Raw genomic sequence first — 17,137 nt, 5'->3', positions numbered from 1 at the left:
AGTCTGGTTAGACCCTTGGTTCATGACCGGTTGTCAGCCGTGCAAATATAATTCACTTCCTCACTCAACTAGAAATAAATATAGTATGCGATAAGAAAGAGTTCGTTCCCACAGAGAGGCTTTTGTTGTTATAAATTTTCAGTTTCTTAGTAACCAAGGGGGGGGGGGTTGTTTTATCTAAATAAACAAAGCAATGAAAGTAAATTAAAAGCAATAAAATAACTAAATAATCAATAAGGAGAAGATATTGGTCACGAGATAGTATCATTCACAAACATGTATTTTCATCACTGATTAGAATTGAAATTTAATCTCTCATCTATTAGAAGTCCTAGGATATCTTGATCGCAAGAGTATCCCGTTTATTTCCCGATTTTATCACAAATAACATTAATAGATGCCAATGTGAAATCTACCTAGAAAGCAACCTAAAGTGTAAAAGCACAATTAAGTTTAACTCCCTAAGAGCAATAAGTTCTATGAAATAAGACTAATCAATGCAAACAAAATGTGTAAAAGCACTAATTCGTTTTAACAAAGGTTATGATTCATATGTGACTAGTAGGATGTATCACTACAAGCACTACCCACAATTATGCTACTTAAAATCAGGGACAAACAACTTTTTCGTATTGAAAACCCTAATTTAGCAATAGAGATGAAGACTAATCTAATTGATTCCGGACTCAAACAAACTAGCATTCAAAGCATATGACAATATTAATAATGAAACATAAACAATAAAGTAATGAGACAAAACTAATTCATTGAATCAAATAACATGTTGGAAATCAACTTTTATCCCATAACCAATAATTGAGTTTAGTTACTCATAATAATGGAGTTCATCATAATCATAATCAATAAAATAAATAAAGAAGATGAAAACAAAGCAAACCCTAGAAGTAGTTTCCTCCAAAGCTCCAAGAAGAATACGTGATATCAAAAGTTGCAGAAAACTTTTCTTTTTGTAGCTTTTCTCCCTTCCAAAATTAGGTCAAGTCTTCAAAATCCCAAAGTCCAATAGCAAGATGTCCACCAAGCCCATATGTGAGAAAAACCCATGTAGAAAATATGTCCAAAATCGTCGCCGGAAATTGGCAGGTAAAGTCGCCGGAAAACAGCTCAGGTGACCGGCAAAGTCCGCGCCGGTCACCGGTCACCGGGTCAAATCGGCCGGGTCAACTGAGTCAGACTGGGTCAAATCGGTCAAAGTCAGACCGAGTCAGCATCTTACTCAGCTGGATGGGCTGAGTGGCTTTGTCTAGGCCATTGCACTAGCCTGAACTGCTGATGCACAATGATTGTGCATCACTGCCAGCTTCAGTTTTCTTCTCAGTTCAACCACCACTTCTTTGCTGCTCAAACACCCATTGTAGTCCTTTCATTATCAGCACCACCTGAAACACCATGTTTTCTACCAACTTCAGATACAACTTCATCTAAGCAGCATATCCATTCTTACACAACCCATCCATCCTAAATTCCATGTTCATCCTTGCAATCTTCCTTGGATTCCCTGTAATAATAACACAACTACCACCTGTAGTCTTGCATACATAACCAGCATCACCCCAAAGCCATTTCAGCTGCTCATCTGCCCAGCTCATACCCATTCTGCACTTACCAGAACAACAATGCTCAGCTGCAACCTGAACTGACTGCCACAACTGCAACCACCACCAGCAATTGAGCTTCAATCTCCATTTTCAGCCTGCAGTCTCCCTGACTTCACTGTAACCAACATGGCACCATTGAACCAAAAACAACACCAATACTTCAGTCCTGTAACTTGCAGTGCCTCAACCAATTCCCTCCATCAACTTTAGTTCAGCCAGCACATTCATCTAATTCACCTCAATTCCTGCCACAGAAATTCCATCCCTGACTGACAGCAACATCATAAACTTCAGCCCCTTTGCCTGCAATTCAAATCCTTGAACCCATGAAGCAGTAACACCACCACCTTGTCTTCGATTCTCCATCTCAGTTAGCCCTTGAAAATCATCTCTTCCGCCTGCAATCTCCCAACACAATTGCATCCTTCACCATTCTCAGTTTCACATGAACAACATCGATCCATTGAGCCATTTTCCTATTCATTTCAACTCCTGGCACATTTAAGCTTCAACTGCTTCACTTCATCATCTTTAAGTCACCGCCATCAATGGCAGAAACCATCTTAATCACTGCCAATCCCATCACCTGCAGCTCATGGCAACACAAAACTCTTCACTTCCATGCAACACACTTGAGCCAGTCTTCATCTAGTTCTGCACTTACTCAGCACAACCTGCACTTCTGCAACACAGCCAAGCTACCATCCTTTCCTTCTGCTCATACATTCAACACACAACCTGTAATACCAGTCCACCAAACCCACTGCACAACAATCATTCCCATATCATTAATTTGAGCATAGCTGCTTGAATTCCTTCTCCAATTTGCAGATTCTTCCATTTTCAGATCCCTAATTTCACATCTACTAGCACCATCTGAATCTCTTCACAATCACAAACAACCCATGTCTTCTCGCAACTCAGATTCAAACCCATTCAAGAACAACACACAGCTTCACCACCATGAGCAATTGTATCTCACTGCCAAGTTCACTTCTCAACTAACCTGAACATAGCGTACAAACCCATCTCTGATTCTTGACAATTTCTTCAAAACATCACCAGATTCATCAATTCGTAAACATCTTTGTTCTAGCCATCACCCTGTAACACAATCGACCAAGCCCTAATTTCTTCTCAGTTCAGCCTCGAATTCTTCCACCAACATCACCAGATTCAATTTCTAAATCACTCCAGGATTCATCCTCGATCTGAATTCTTCTAGTTCTTTTCTTCAAATCGAAACCCTAACTGTAAATAAGAACCTAGATACCATCACAGACCCATTCCCGAATCTCTAATTTCTTCATATGAACCATCACGAATTCTTCAATTGATCCTAGTCGATCCCCACTGATTTTATCATCACCACCAACAGCAGCCACTCCTCTCTCGATTTTCAGGTGGAAAAAGAAGAAATAATGAGAAATTGATTTCTCACTGAATTCTAGGGCTTGTGTAATGGCCAAAACTGCTATAGGCACCCAGCAAGTTAACATGGCCACCAAACTCATATATGACTTGTCAGTTTCGCAGAACTGGCAAGCTAATTCCTTTCCCTGCTCAACTGTCACCTTCGAAGAATTGACAGTTTATTCTTCACATCCTTCTTGTGCACCTTAGCCCGCTCCAAATATCGCGTGTGAATTGATCTTTTTGCCTTTCTCGCTCTAAATGGACGCTTTTCTCCTTCTTTTGCTTCCAAGGACTCCATTGCACCTAATAACTCAAAACTAAACATAAGAGATGCAATTCACAAGGATAATCACAAAGAAAGAATAAATACTAGATATAAAATTAGGTGTTTTATAACACCTATCAGTTCATCTCTAAGGCCTCTAGACGCCTAAGGATATCAGACCCATAATCGACTCTATTGACCCTATGGATAGGTTCCTAGTTATTTCGGGCTCCCTCATTGAAGCCCATTGTCTAGTTTTATCAGCTAACTCGACAAACTCGTCAAAACATACCTCTGGGTCTTGATGGGTAAATTCTCCACCACTAATTGTTTCTACCTGCATTCTGGTTTCACTATCTAGGCCCTCATATAAAATTTGGGCCATGTGGCCTTTCTCAAAGCCATGGTGTGGGCACTGGTATAACAATTCGTTAAACCTTTCTATGTAATCATGTATGCCCTCACCTATTTTCTGCTTAAAGGTTTGGATAGACTTCCTAACAGCAGCAGTTTTGTGGTGTGGGTAAAACTTCTTAACAAAGGCCTCTACAAGGCCATCCCAGGTGGTGATTGTTTTAGAGGGAATCAAATGGTACCACTCATTGGCTCTCTCTTCTAGGGAAAAAGAAAACAAACTCAACCTAAGCACATCTTTGGTGACGTTCGGATAATTCATTGTGTCGCAAAATCATCTCGAAGTCTCTTATATGGGTATATGGGTTTTCATTCTCTATTCCCCTAAATTCGAAGCATGCTAAATGTCCCAGGTTTAATGTCAAATTTCACAATAGTAGACGGTAAAACAACTCCTGGGTCACGTACCACTCTAGATGGCTTCATCCTATCTCTAAGGGTTTTGGTCGGCGGGGCTTCATCATCACTAACCATGTCGACAAAAATAGAATTACCACCTAAATCCGTGTAACGGGTCGGACTCAAATTAAAAAGGTCGTTTTCTACAAGTCTATCTCCTACCCGTTTCCAACGTCGCATACACAAGCAAGAATACCAATGTTTAGCAAGAAATTGTGCACATGCAAATGTTGTGGTTCACTAATTCGGGTAAGCTTGGGTTACCTACAACAAAATATACCTACAGTCAAAGACTGGTCACAGGTACTGGGCTGAGGTTTGTGGTGTTTCGGATGATAACGCCCAAAGGGTTCACCGTACTAAACCACGTGTTTTCCTAAAATCGGTGCCAGACGAAATGCAATGGGTGTGTGCGTGTTTTTTTTAAAAAAATAAATAATAGAAAATAAAGGAAATATGTACAAAAGGAAATAAAATCTAAAAGAATTAAAAAAAAATTGTTTTCTATTACTTACCTCTTTTGGTAGGCAATTCCACAATAAATGAAGAATATTACCTGCACAATAAAAATAAGAAAAATACCCAAGTAAAATCAAAGAAAAAAAATAATTAAACTAAAAAAAAAAAAAAAAAAACTAAAAACACTAAAAAGAAAAGATAAAAATCTAAAACCTAGCCTAAAGGCAAGTCCGCGTCGACGGCGCCAAAAACTGGTGAGTGGAAGTAAGGAATTCGATTCTCGGACTCTTTTTAAGAATTCGGTTTTTAAGACTAATTTAGAAAAGATTACTAGAAAAAAATTGCTAAAAGTGATTCTTGTATTCAATTAAAGCAGTCTAGGATGTCAAGATTCCATCACTACTACGCATACTAAATGGATTGTAACTATTCCCTATAACACTCTCTCGAAATTACACAAGACGATTTAGGACAAATAATACGTCTCGGAAAATAAATCTTTTCAAACAATTATTTTTCTCAAAGAATTAACAATCTTCTTCACTTTTAAATGCTAGTCTCTAATAAAGAATATATAAGTCACTATTTAAGCATTACAGGGCACATGAAGAAAATCATTATCGTGATAAATCGAGAATAAGGACCAAGAGAATTGTTATAGAAAATAATCAATCTCAAAATTACACAAGATGATTTAGGACAAATAATACGTCTCGGAAAATAAATCTTTTCAAACAATTATTTTTCTCAAAGAATTAACAATCTTCTTCACTTTTAAATGCTAGTCTCTAACAAAGAATATATAAGTCACTATTTAAGCATTATAGGGCACATGAAGAAAATCATTATCGTGACAAATCGAGAATAAGGATCAAGAGAATTGTTATAGAAAATAATCAAAACATATTAGCTCACATAGTAGGACTTCCTCTCTAATCCTAAATAGAAATTTAGCTACTCATGGCAAAATTAAAGAAAGAAAAGAAATAAACCATCATATTTATTTGAATAGAAATACTTACAAGGCGGAGCTGTTTCGGTGCCAAGCAATGTAACTAAGCAATACTCGCCTTAATTTTGATTACAATGGATTTATTCACTTTTTTTTCTTAGTTTACCAAGCACCAAACAGTGGACAAATCAATGAAAAGATAAAAGCCTCCAAAGTGAAAAACGTGAGAAGCTTCCCAAACTTTTTGTAAGTCCTCCAAAACTGACGACCCCCCTCTTTATATAGCCTACCACTTCCTTTAGTTTCCATAGTGGTGGGATTTTTAATTAATTCTTCAAATCTTGCATGCACGGTCATGAGTGTGCTGGTTTAGATTCATTTGTTAAATGAATTTCAAATCCTCCATATTTCCTTCCTAATATGTAATGGAAACTTCCAAGCTAGTCAAATCATTCCTTTCACTTTTTATATCTTTCTTTATGATGTCGACATTTAGCATTCTTCCCTGATTTTCCTTCGTTTCTTCATTGACAAATATCTTTCCATTATTAAATATATGAATTTTATTTCCTTGTGCAGTATAATTGCATGCATACGAATAATTGAGTGTGGGGAGCTTGTGGAGCTGTGTGGAAATGTGGAGCAGGGCCTTCCTTCTTTTGCTTCCTGACTGGCTCTGTCTACTATGGTCCAAGAACCAATAACGATAGTGCCTTGAGATAGCCGGATTGGCTATTTATATCATTTTACGTGCAAAGTCCCGGCATTTTATCCCACTCCAGCTTAATTTGCCAAATACTGCAAAACTAAACAAAACCATCAAATTGTACAAAATAGAGAACGAAAAATTGTAAATTGAGATGTAAAAATGTCGTGTTTACACACTTATCATCATGCTTTTAATTTTATCTTTAGAACATTGAGGACAATGTTAGACTTAAGTTTGTGGGTATGGGACAAACTTTTTAGTTGCAATAATTAAACTCCAGAGCCTAGAAATTTATGCTTATTAAGGATGGCGCTAACCAATCTAAGTGGATGGAAGCATCTTGGTTGTAGGAGTTGAGGAACCAATCTGAGTGGATGGAAACATCTATACAGAGTCTATTCATAAAATCACAGACCTCAGGTGTTAGAAATAACATGATAACGTGTATACATATGGATAAACAAATTACAAAAGAATTCATTTTACATACGCTTGATTCCAAGTTTCAACATCACAATAACGTGTATATATTCAATCAATAAATGTCGTTTTTGGCATTTGAATAACAACATATTTTTCTCCCCCTAAAGGTAAGCTAGGTAAATATTCAATCCGAACATCTTTGTTATTCCCATTTTTGTAGTCAGAATTACTACAACAACAATATGATATGTTTCTCCCCATTAGTCAATGCTTTACTCTTTCGTTAGATATAACTTTTAAGCACAATTGTTTTTTCCTTAGTGATTGAAAATCACTTTTTTACTTCATATATTTCTCTCCCTTTTTTTCATTAAATGATAATGGTTCGAGCAAATAAAGACCAAAAGGATCTTACAAAACTAAAAGACTTGTAAGCAACCTATACGAGTTAAGCACGAAGGTTTCACATACCACTTTAGATAGCCAATAGTAAAACCGAAACTACAAGTAATTTAGTTTTAATATGTTATCAAGGAAACAATTTCCCGAAGCAATTTTCCCTAATAGTTTAACATATCGACTAAGAAACTTAATTCCCTTGTTAAACTGATTGTGTATGTACAATCGCTTATTTCGATAAAACCAAAATAAAGATCAGAATTAACTTTATTTCTCTCATCAGGCTCTAATTATTCAGACAATAACTTAGACCTTTCTCTCCAGACAAGAAAAACACTAGGTTAGTCAACTAATCTTTCTTGTCAAGGCATTCGATTAGACTTGAATAACCGAATCCCCCAGTTTGATAAGTCTAACTAAGATCAGAATTAACTCAGTTTCTCTTATCCGGAATTAGTTTGGACTAAAAAAATGATCCCGTATTTTGTTAAGCCATAAACAATAAATACAAACCAAAATAAATTGACTTGCACAATTATTTTTTAACCGAAAGCAATTGAAACAAACATAAACATTATAACACCGCAGTTGCACCGAATTTCGTTAAGCAAAAACACTTGATACCCAACAATAAAGAAGATACCAAACGGTAAACCAAATAAATTGACACAATTTTTTTCTTAATCGGAAACAGTTGAATCACACACACATACATACACAATTTAATGGAATATATCAATTGTACCGAATTTTTTTTAAGCAAAAGCAAAAATATATGCAATATGAACAGGATTTCTTAAACAGGAAAACGATTAACTAACAAATTTGTTACCTCAAATTCTGCAACCTCTTCTCCCAGAAAGATATATCATTAAGCGCAAGTTCAAATAAGAACTCTCCCCCAGTGTGTTGTCATCCTCTCGTAAGAACAAAAGAACAACAACAAAAACAACCTTTACCAGAGAAAGGTTGAAAAGGTTTTAACTAATGCATGCCAATAGAAAAAGTTGAATTTTTTTTTTGGTAAGTCCAAAATGAATTAATAAATAGCATAATTACAAAGCAAAACAAGCAGCAAGAAAAGAGGTCAGAAAAACCCAAAAACTTGCTATTTATTTGAAACGAAAATAAGATACATTAGGATATTCAACTGAATTTAAAAAATCAGGTCTCCCTGTATAATGTCTTCCTTCTTCATTAGGAAGAGCACAACCCCTTTTTTCCATATTATCCGCTGCAAAGTTAACTTCTCTATATGTGTGAACAAACCGAATAGCCTCAAACATAGAAGAAACGTCCCTCCACCTTTGCCAAACAAACCATGGCAGCTTGAAAGTAGTAAAAGCCAACACTGCACTCTTCGAATCCGATCGAATACAAACGCGCAAAAACCCCATTGAACATCCCATTCCAGCCCTATAATAATCCCGTAGGTTTCAGCAAGATAGTTTGAGGTTATACCAAAACCAATGCTTATAGCTTCAACCACATTAGCCTCATGATCCCTTGCAACAACTCCATCTCCAGCTACGCCCGGATTCCCACGAGCAGCACCATCACAGCAAAGCAACAGCTCTCCCGAAGCCGGAGTATCCCACCTGCATTCAACTGGTGCTAGCGACTTCACCTTTCTATGAGAGACCTTAAAAAATCCAAAACCTTTAATTCCTCCACTGTATTGTTCATGTGCCCTTTGAGCCGCCTGGAGTACTCCATCACCTGATTAAAAACATATTTTTGAAAGAAGCCCCAGCAAATCCTCTTGTTTTCATAAACAAAGCGATTGTGTGTCATCCACAGTTCAGATCTTACGACCAAAACAGTAATCAACCAAAGTTCCCTTATCATGTTGCTCCTTCCCCGTGCAACTTTGTAGGCCTGATTTTATCTTGTCTATTGAATTACCAAATGTATCTTATTTTCGTTTCAAGTAAATAGTAAGTTTTTGGGCTCTCTCTGACCTCTTTTCTTGCTACATACTCTGTTTTGTATTTTTGCTATTCTTTAATTCTGTAAGGACTTACCAAAAAAAATGCAGCTTTGTAGGTAGTACACAGATTTAGATGAGAATGCATTCCAAAAATATCATATAACCAGCTCCACGCCTTGATAGCAAAATCGCAATGCCACATCAAATGATCTAACGTTTCTTCCTCCCTATTGCACAAACATCATTTATTCACAACCTGGATTTTAAAGCGACTTTTAACCTTGTCAAGCGTAGCACAAGCTCCTCTTAGTATTTTCTAGTTCCTCGCAGCCAAGGCAGGGCTCGGCCTCCATAACAAATTTGCTCCTACCAGCTTAGCATACTTCTTGCGAATTAAGGATTTCGCAGAACTGACAGTAAAACTACCTGTGTAATTGGGCTTCCAAACCCTGCGATCAACACCATTCAGAGTCCTAGGAAAATCCTCTTCAACGAAACCAGCAGCTAGCAAAGCATATCACCTACCAAAATAGCACAATCCAAAGCATAATCTTCAAGTAAATCAGCAATAGATACATCCCCCAACCATACATCATAGTAAAGAGAAGTATTACGGCCATCACCAATTAAAACCTTAGAATTATCCTCCACCAAAGAGTAAACCCATTTAATACCTGGAAGAATAGAAGATTTCACATAATGAACCAACTTAGCATTCCTCATGAAAAATTTGGCTCGAAGAAAACGAGCCCAAACCTTATTAGAGTTACGGATTTTCCACCAAAGACCCATAAGAAGCGCTCTATTCGTAAAACTCAATTGAGTTATACTCAAACCACCTTCCTCATAAGGAGCACAAATCTTGTCATAAGCCACAACAAAAGACCTACTCACTTTTGAATCACCAGACCATAAAAAATTCTAAATTGCAACTTCACACTCATGAATAAATTTTCTTGGCCACTTATAAACAGACATATTATGAATCGAATAACTAGTTAATACAGATTTTACCAACACCACCCTGTCTTGAAAAAGAAGCATCCTTCCTTTCCAACTCGCAAGTTTTTCTTTGATCTTCTCAACAACATTGTCTACATGATGATATTTAATGGCTTCAGGCATAACCTTAACCCCTAAATACCTATCCGGAAAAATAAAAATAGGCATCCCCAAAAAAGCAGAAATAGTAGCTCTCCTATTCAAAGAACCACCACCAAAATATAGTTTACTCTTCTCTCGACTTATTGTTTGACCCGAAGCACGTTGATATAAACCCAACAAATCCACCAGATTTCTCAAACTCTTCATGTTACCTTTACAGAAAATCATAATGTCATCAGCAAAAAAGAAATGGGTAGGAGCAATACCTTTTCTATTAACCATATGAGTCATCTTGCCCTCAGAAAGAATTTCGGGATATTTATGCTTAAAACATCCTCAATCAACACATAAATAAGAGGCTACAAAGGGTCACCCTGACGAAGCCCTCTATCAATACTGAAGAAACCTTCCGGGCTATCATTGACGAGAACCGAAATTCTAGCAGACTTGAGAATTTGGAGAATCCAGTCACCCCAACTCTCAGAAAAACCATATCTTCGAAACACCTCCAAGATGAAAGTCCAACTAACCGCGTCAAATGCCTGAGTTATATCAAGTTTTAACCCAACATTTCCATCTTTCCGCTTAATCTGCGTTTCATTCATCATCTCTAAAGCTAGACTAATATTTTCATGGATATTTCCCCCTTTCATAAACGCCACTTGTTCCTCAGAAATCAAGTTATCCAAAACACTACCAAGCCTCGTAGCTAAAATCTTAGTAAAAATCTTAAAAAAGAAATTACTAAGACCAGTCGGCCTAAAGTTACGAAGAGATTAGCACCTCTCTCTTTAGGCAGAAGCATGAGAAGACTATAATTCACGCCGTGAGTAATGAATCTATTAGACCAACAAAACAGAATAGCATTAACCAAATCGTCCCGGATAATCTCCCAACAATGCCTATAGAGAAAACCAGCAAACCCATCAGGCCCTGGCGCACTATCCGCACCCAAATCAAAAACCGGTTGCATGAATCTCATCAATTGAGGGCAACTGATCCATTCTAGCACTCTCCTCAAGAGAAATACTATTATGATCAATATTAAAAAAAAGAGCTTCAACTGGAACTGAATCATCACCATTAAACTTTGTCTCATAATAATCAACAATAAGGTTACGAATCTGATTACAATCAGTCACCGTTATGATTGCTACAAAAACAACGTCTAGTTGATCCAAATTGGAGATTTTTTCTCTCTCCTCTTTGCTCTGGCGATTTTGGAGATTTTTTCAAACTTTTTTGTACGTGCTTCATCTTGGATCATCTTTTGGTGATTCAGTGGGAGATCCTGTTGATCCAAATCATATAGTTGCACCTTTTAAGATTTTAACATATGCAGATAGACTCAAGGGTAGGAAAGAGCTTCCTAAAACCTCTGTGGATCTTTCTTCTCTGCCAAACCCTACTTTGAAAGATGGAAAACCTTCTATTGAGATTCTTAATGAGTTACATCTGGAAGGATGTGATTTATGGAAGTTTAGTCCTATTGGAAGGTTAGACTTCAAAGAACTTAACTTTTCTGACGTGAAAAAAAACCTAGAACATCAATGGCAGCTGGGTGAAGGCCGGGTTCGCTTTGTTCCGTTGAATAGAGGTTTCTTCATCATCAAGTTATTTTCGCAGGAGGATGAAGTGAAGATTTTATAGGCTGAACAATGGGTTGTTGCTCAACAGAAACTAAATCTCATGGAATGGTTTCCTAGTTTTGATGCTGACAAACAAAGATCTTCACGTTCCACAGCTTGGGTCAAGTTTCCTGGGCTTCCAATGGAATTCTGGATTGAAAAAACGTTACTTGCAATGGGGAAAACTCTAGGATTTCCTATTGTGGTTGATAAAAGAACGTTGGCACATGAGTATGGTCACTTTGCTTCGGTCCTCATTGATATTGATTTTGCTGAGCTCAAATATGATGATATTAATGTCACTGTGGGAGAACGTGAGTTTTGTCAACCTTTTGAGATCCTTAAAAGACCTAAATTCTGTTCTAAGTGCAGCATTATTGGGCATTCAGATGGGGAATGTAGAAAGAAAACAAGAGGTGAAGATGTCAAAGCTCCGCAAGTGGATGCTGATTCACAACAGGCTATTGTGTTAGTTAACAAGCAACAGCATCATGAGAACAATGCTGGTACGGAATGGAAAGAAGCTAGGCGAAAGAAGAAGGGAAAGACAGGCTATTGTGCCTGAAAAGATTACTCACGTTGGTGAAGGTACTTCAAATAATGTGGCTGATAATGTTTTTTGCATCAGTGACACTGTTGAGTTGGAACAACAGTTGCAGGATAGTTTAGCTCAATCTGAAGCTGTTTTGCGTATGGCATCTGCTGAGGTTGAAAAACACAAGCAAGCCATTCTTACGCATTCAGTATTAGATAGTAAATCTAGGTCATTGTGTACCTCAAGCTTGAATACTAAGGCAGGGGGAATGTTGAATTGGCAAGAACTAAACTTCCTCCTCCTGCTAGGATTGATATTACATCCTCGTCCACACCTTTGTGTAATGCGCTTGAAGAAACTTCAGAATTTGTCTCTAACAACAAGTTTAACATCCTAAGTGACAAGGCTGGAAATGATGTTTTGGTTTTCAGTAAACTTGGTGAGCTTACAAAACAAGCTAAGAGGCAGCAGGTTATAGATATGCAAAACAAATTGAATGCGTTAACTGATCAGGATCAGGATTCCTTGTCAGACTCGGATGAGACATTGGGTATTCGTACTCGTAAGGAATCAGTTCCTAAATCCTCCTCAAACTCGGTTAAGCAACTGAAGCTAAATAATAAACTCCAACCCAGAGTTTAATTATGCGGGTTATTTTTTGGAATATCAATGGTGTTGCGCGTACAGCAGCACATTCTAAGCTTAGGGAGCTGATTAGAGATTTCCATCCTGAAGTTTTTGGTCTTGCTGAACCAAAAGTGGCGTGCTCAGCAAATTTTGGGAGGAGGCTAATTTCTGAAGGTTATTCTTCATTTATTATTAATAATTCTGCTAATTCTGGTATTTCAAATCTTTGGGTTTGTTATAAGGATGGGCTTCATGTTTCTGTAGTTAATTCTAGTAAACAAGCTATTACAATTGCGTTTGATGGTGTGTATATCTCTTTTTTCCATGCTAGCTACATTCAAACTACTATGCGCAGGCTTTGGCAGCAACTAGTTATGCAAGATTCAATTACACCTTGGCTGGTCATAGGTGATTTTAATTGTATTTTGCGTTTGAATGAGAAGAAAGGTGGCTTGGAAATAAGATCGTCTGTCATTGGTGATTTCAGTGATTGGATGGATGACAATAATCTTTTTGAATCGGATTCCTTGGGCAGCAAATTCACTTGGTGTAATAGGCAATCTGGTACTAGTCGTATTATTAGTATGTTGGATCGTGCAATTATTAATGCGGCTTGGCTTGCTAAATTTGAGAATTGGCGGTGTAAAGCTCTTCCTAGGGAAGTTTCCGACCATTCTACTCTTCTTGGTTATCCTTTTTCTGTTCCTAGGCCTTATAGAGCTCCTTTTCGTGTTCAAAAGATGTGGTTTTTACATGGGTATTTTCTTCGGATGGTCAATGAGAGTTGGACTTTGTCTGTTCATGGTTCTCCTGATTTTATTTTCCCTTATAAATTGAAGCGGCTGAAGATTGCAATGAAGGATTGGAATCTGAGGATTTTTGGTAATGTGAATTCTCGTTTGAAGCAAGACCAACTTCGTTTTGAGACAGCAGCCCTTATTACAGATGAGGATCCTAGTAATATTGTTAATCTAAAAGCAATGAAGGATGCTATGAAAACTTTATGTGATACTCGTTTGCAACAGTTAACTATACTCAAGCAAAAGTCTAGGAACAAATGGTTGGTGGAGGGTTCAAGTAATTCCAGTTTCTTTCATAGTAGTATTAGAATTAGAAAAAGTTCTAATACTATTTCGGAACATGTTGATTTGAATGGGACTTGTTTGACAAATTATGAGCAGCTTCGTAATCATGTAGTTCAGTTCTATGAGGATAAGTTCAATGGCCAAGATCCGGTGATAGAAGGTGATTTATTTGATTTTGAGCATGCTTCAGTTTCTGTTGAGGAGAGCAACGCCATGGATATGATTCCTTCCCCGGAAGAAATTAAGCAAGCTGTTTTTGATCTGAGTGCGGATAGTGCCCCAAGGCCGGATGGTTTCTCTGGTTGTTTCTATCGTCATTGTTGGGATATTATTCATGATGATTTAACCAAGGCCATTATTCATTGTTGGAAAGCGGGTAGTATTCCAAATGGTGTTAATTCATCTTTTATCATCTTGCTGGCTAAGGTAAGGGGTGCTAATACTTTCGAAATTTCAGACCAATTGGTCTTAGTAATTTTTTCTTCAAAATTTTCACTAAGATCCTAGCTACTAGACTTGGTACAGTTTTGGATAAGCTTGTGTCTGAAGAACGGGCAGCCTTCATGAAAGGGAGAAATATTCATGAGAATATTAGCTTGGCGTCGGAGATGGTTAATGAGTTGCATTATAAACGCAAGGATGGCAACATTGGCCTTAAACTTGGTATTTCTCAAGCTTTTGACACGGTAAATTGGGTTTTTGTGCTTGAAGTTTTCTGAGTATGGTTTTTCTGAAAATTGGTGTGCTTGGATTTTTAATGTCTTGCAGTCTGCTAGAATTTCTGTCATTTTGAATGGTAGTCCGGAAGGTTACTTCAAAATTAACAGAGGTTTGCGTCAAGGTGATCCCCTCTCCCCTTTGATTTTTTTCTTGATTGAGGATGTTCTTAGCAGAAATATTACGAAGCTTTTTCGTGATAAAAAGATGACGCCCATGGTAAATAGAGGTGGTATTTATCCTACTCACCTTTTCTTTGCTGATGACATAATGATTTTTTGTAAAGGTAATTCCAAAAGTCTTCATAATCTTGTAGACTTGTTGGGAAGTTATCAGCGTGCTTCAGGTCAGACTGTTTGTCGTCAAAAGAGTAAGATTTATTATAGTGGTGGTTCTTCGAGTTGGTGTAATTATATTGCATCTTATTTGGGGATGAGTGTAGCTACTTTTCCGGATCGCTATTTGGGAGTTCAAATTATGCCAGGTATTGTTCGATATCGCCATACTAGCAATGTTGTTGAAAAGATTAAAAATCAGCTTGCTGGTTGGAGAGGGAGGTTATTATCTTTTCATGATCGCATTGTTCTTGTTAAATCAGTTATTGCCAGTTATTACATTCATAATATGGCTATTTATAAGTGGCCTCGTAAGTTTATTCTTCAATGTGAGAGGGTTATCCGTAACTTTATTTGGTCTAATGATTCGAACATTAATCGTGTAGTGGTAGTGGATTTTGATAAAATCTGTTGCCCTTTTGAGGAGGGGGGTCTCGGACTAACTCGTATGGCCACTATGAACAAAGATCTTATTATGAAACTTTGGTGGAAGATTCGTAATTCTACAAAGAAGTGGGCTCTTTTCCTGAAGGCAAAATTATTTGATCGTAAGGGTTATATTAAGCATTCGGGGGTTAAATCTTCTATTTTGCCTGGTTTAAGGAGTGTGTATAATTGTGTGGAAAAGAATACTAAGGTCTCAATTGGTGATGGTAGAGATATTTCTCTTTATTATGACATTTAGTTTGATAAGACTAGTATTGCTGAAGTGCTAAATGATTATTCTCTCGATGCAACAGCTAGAGTAAGTGATATTTTAAAGGATGGCCTTTGGGATATTCCTGAAATTCACTTGCAATACTTGATTGCTGCTGGTCTAGAGTTGAATAGGATGCCAATTCCTATGGGTGGAGCTGATGTTAGGGTATGGATGCCGGAGTTGAAGGGTGAGTTCAGTGTTAAGTCTGCAACTGAGTTGCTTCGGCAGAAGTATTCTCGGTTAGAAGGTACGCAGCTTCTGTGGAGAAAAGAAGTTCATCCTGTTCTTGCTGCTCAGAACTGGAAATTCTTATGTGGAGTTTGTGCTACGTATGACCTTATCAAGCGCAGGTTCAAAATCTCTCTTGCTAACAAATGCTGCCTGTGTGATGTTCAAGAGGAAACTCTTACTCATGTGTTATATGAGTGTTGCTTTGCTACAAGAGCCTGGAATTGGCTAGCTGATGTGTTCAAGTTACAACCTAATGCTAACCTTATTGTTTCTTTTAAAGCAACAAAAGGAAGGAGTCATATTGTCCGTGATCTGTGGCTTATTGCCAACCTTGTTCTTAGGTCGGAGCTATGGCAGTTGCGGAACAAGGCTGTTTTCGAGCATAAAAAGCCTAATTGGAGTATCTTTCATAAGCGCGTTCTGAAGTTGATACAAGATTATTCAATTCGGCTCAAGGGTCATATGAACAATAGTGATGATGATGTTGTTCTTCTGAACTATTTTAGAGTTCAGCACCGTAGTGTGAAGTTGCATCATCCTGTGGCTTGTTTTTGGTTACCGCCTAAGACTAATGAATTACAAATTTGTTGTGATGGAGCGGCGAGAGGTAACCCAGGCGTTGCGGGTGCAGGTGTAGTAGCTAGGGATGAGCATTGTTCAGTTCTTGGTGCTATGAGTATTGATCTAGGAGTCACGACGAATTATTTAGCAGAATTGTACGTCATTATTGTTGGTTTGGAGTGGGCTATGCAATGGGGTTTTTCTTGTATTTGTATACGGTCTGATTCTATGGGAGTTGTTGAAGCTTTCAAGAATGACTCAATTCCTTGGTTTGCAAGGAATAGATGGATTATGATCTATAGACACTATACGTCTATACGTTTCATTCACACTTTTAGAGAGGTGAATTTTTCAGCTGATGCAATGGCAAAGCGGGGTTGTTTATTGAGTAATGAAGTGGGAGTACACTACAATGGGAAACCTCCTTTCTTAATTTCTGTTGAACATCCTAATGTTGCTTATTTTCGGTTCAAATAGTTTCAAGTTTTTGGGGTTGCTGTAACCTCTTTTCTTGTAAACTATTTCTTGTAAAATTTGTTATCTATTAATACAAATTTTTGATTTATCAAAAAAAAATCAGTCACCGTTACCCCATTAGCATCCACCAATTCCGAAATCGTATTACTACT

General features: G+C 37.5%; 2 protein-coding genes across 2 annotated transcripts; both read left to right on the top strand.

Moving 5' to 3' along the window:
• The first annotated feature begins 11,778 nt into the window (after positions 1 to 11,778).
• Positions 11,779 to 12,894, top strand: LOC113330831. The gene is made up of 3 exons (XM_026577638.1): positions 11,779 to 12,223; positions 12,306 to 12,470; positions 12,512 to 12,894. Exons 1-3 carry the CDS (start codon positions 11,779 to 11,781, stop codon positions 12,892 to 12,894), a joined length of 993 nt encoding a protein of 330 aa, XP_026433423.1.
• A 2-nt stretch (positions 12,895 to 12,896) lies between these two features.
• On the top strand, positions 12,897 to 16,867 carry LOC113330830. Its single transcript, XM_026577637.1, has 6 exons — positions 12,897 to 13,519; positions 13,589 to 14,390; positions 14,465 to 14,650; positions 14,733 to 15,669; positions 15,757 to 16,777; positions 16,864 to 16,867. Exons 1-6 carry the CDS (start codon positions 12,897 to 12,899, stop codon positions 16,865 to 16,867), a joined length of 3,573 nt encoding a protein of 1,190 aa, XP_026433422.1.
• The last annotated feature ends 270 nt before the right edge of the window (positions 16,868 to 17,137 follow it).

The sequence above is a fragment of the Papaver somniferum genome, unplaced genomic scaffold (assembly GCF_003573695.1).
Source record: "Papaver somniferum cultivar HN1 unplaced genomic scaffold, ASM357369v1 unplaced-scaffold_119, whole genome shotgun sequence".
Classification (NCBI taxonomy): Eukaryota; Viridiplantae; Streptophyta; class Magnoliopsida; order Ranunculales; family Papaveraceae; genus Papaver; species Papaver somniferum.
This window is presented reverse-complemented; position numbering and strand designations above follow the sequence as displayed.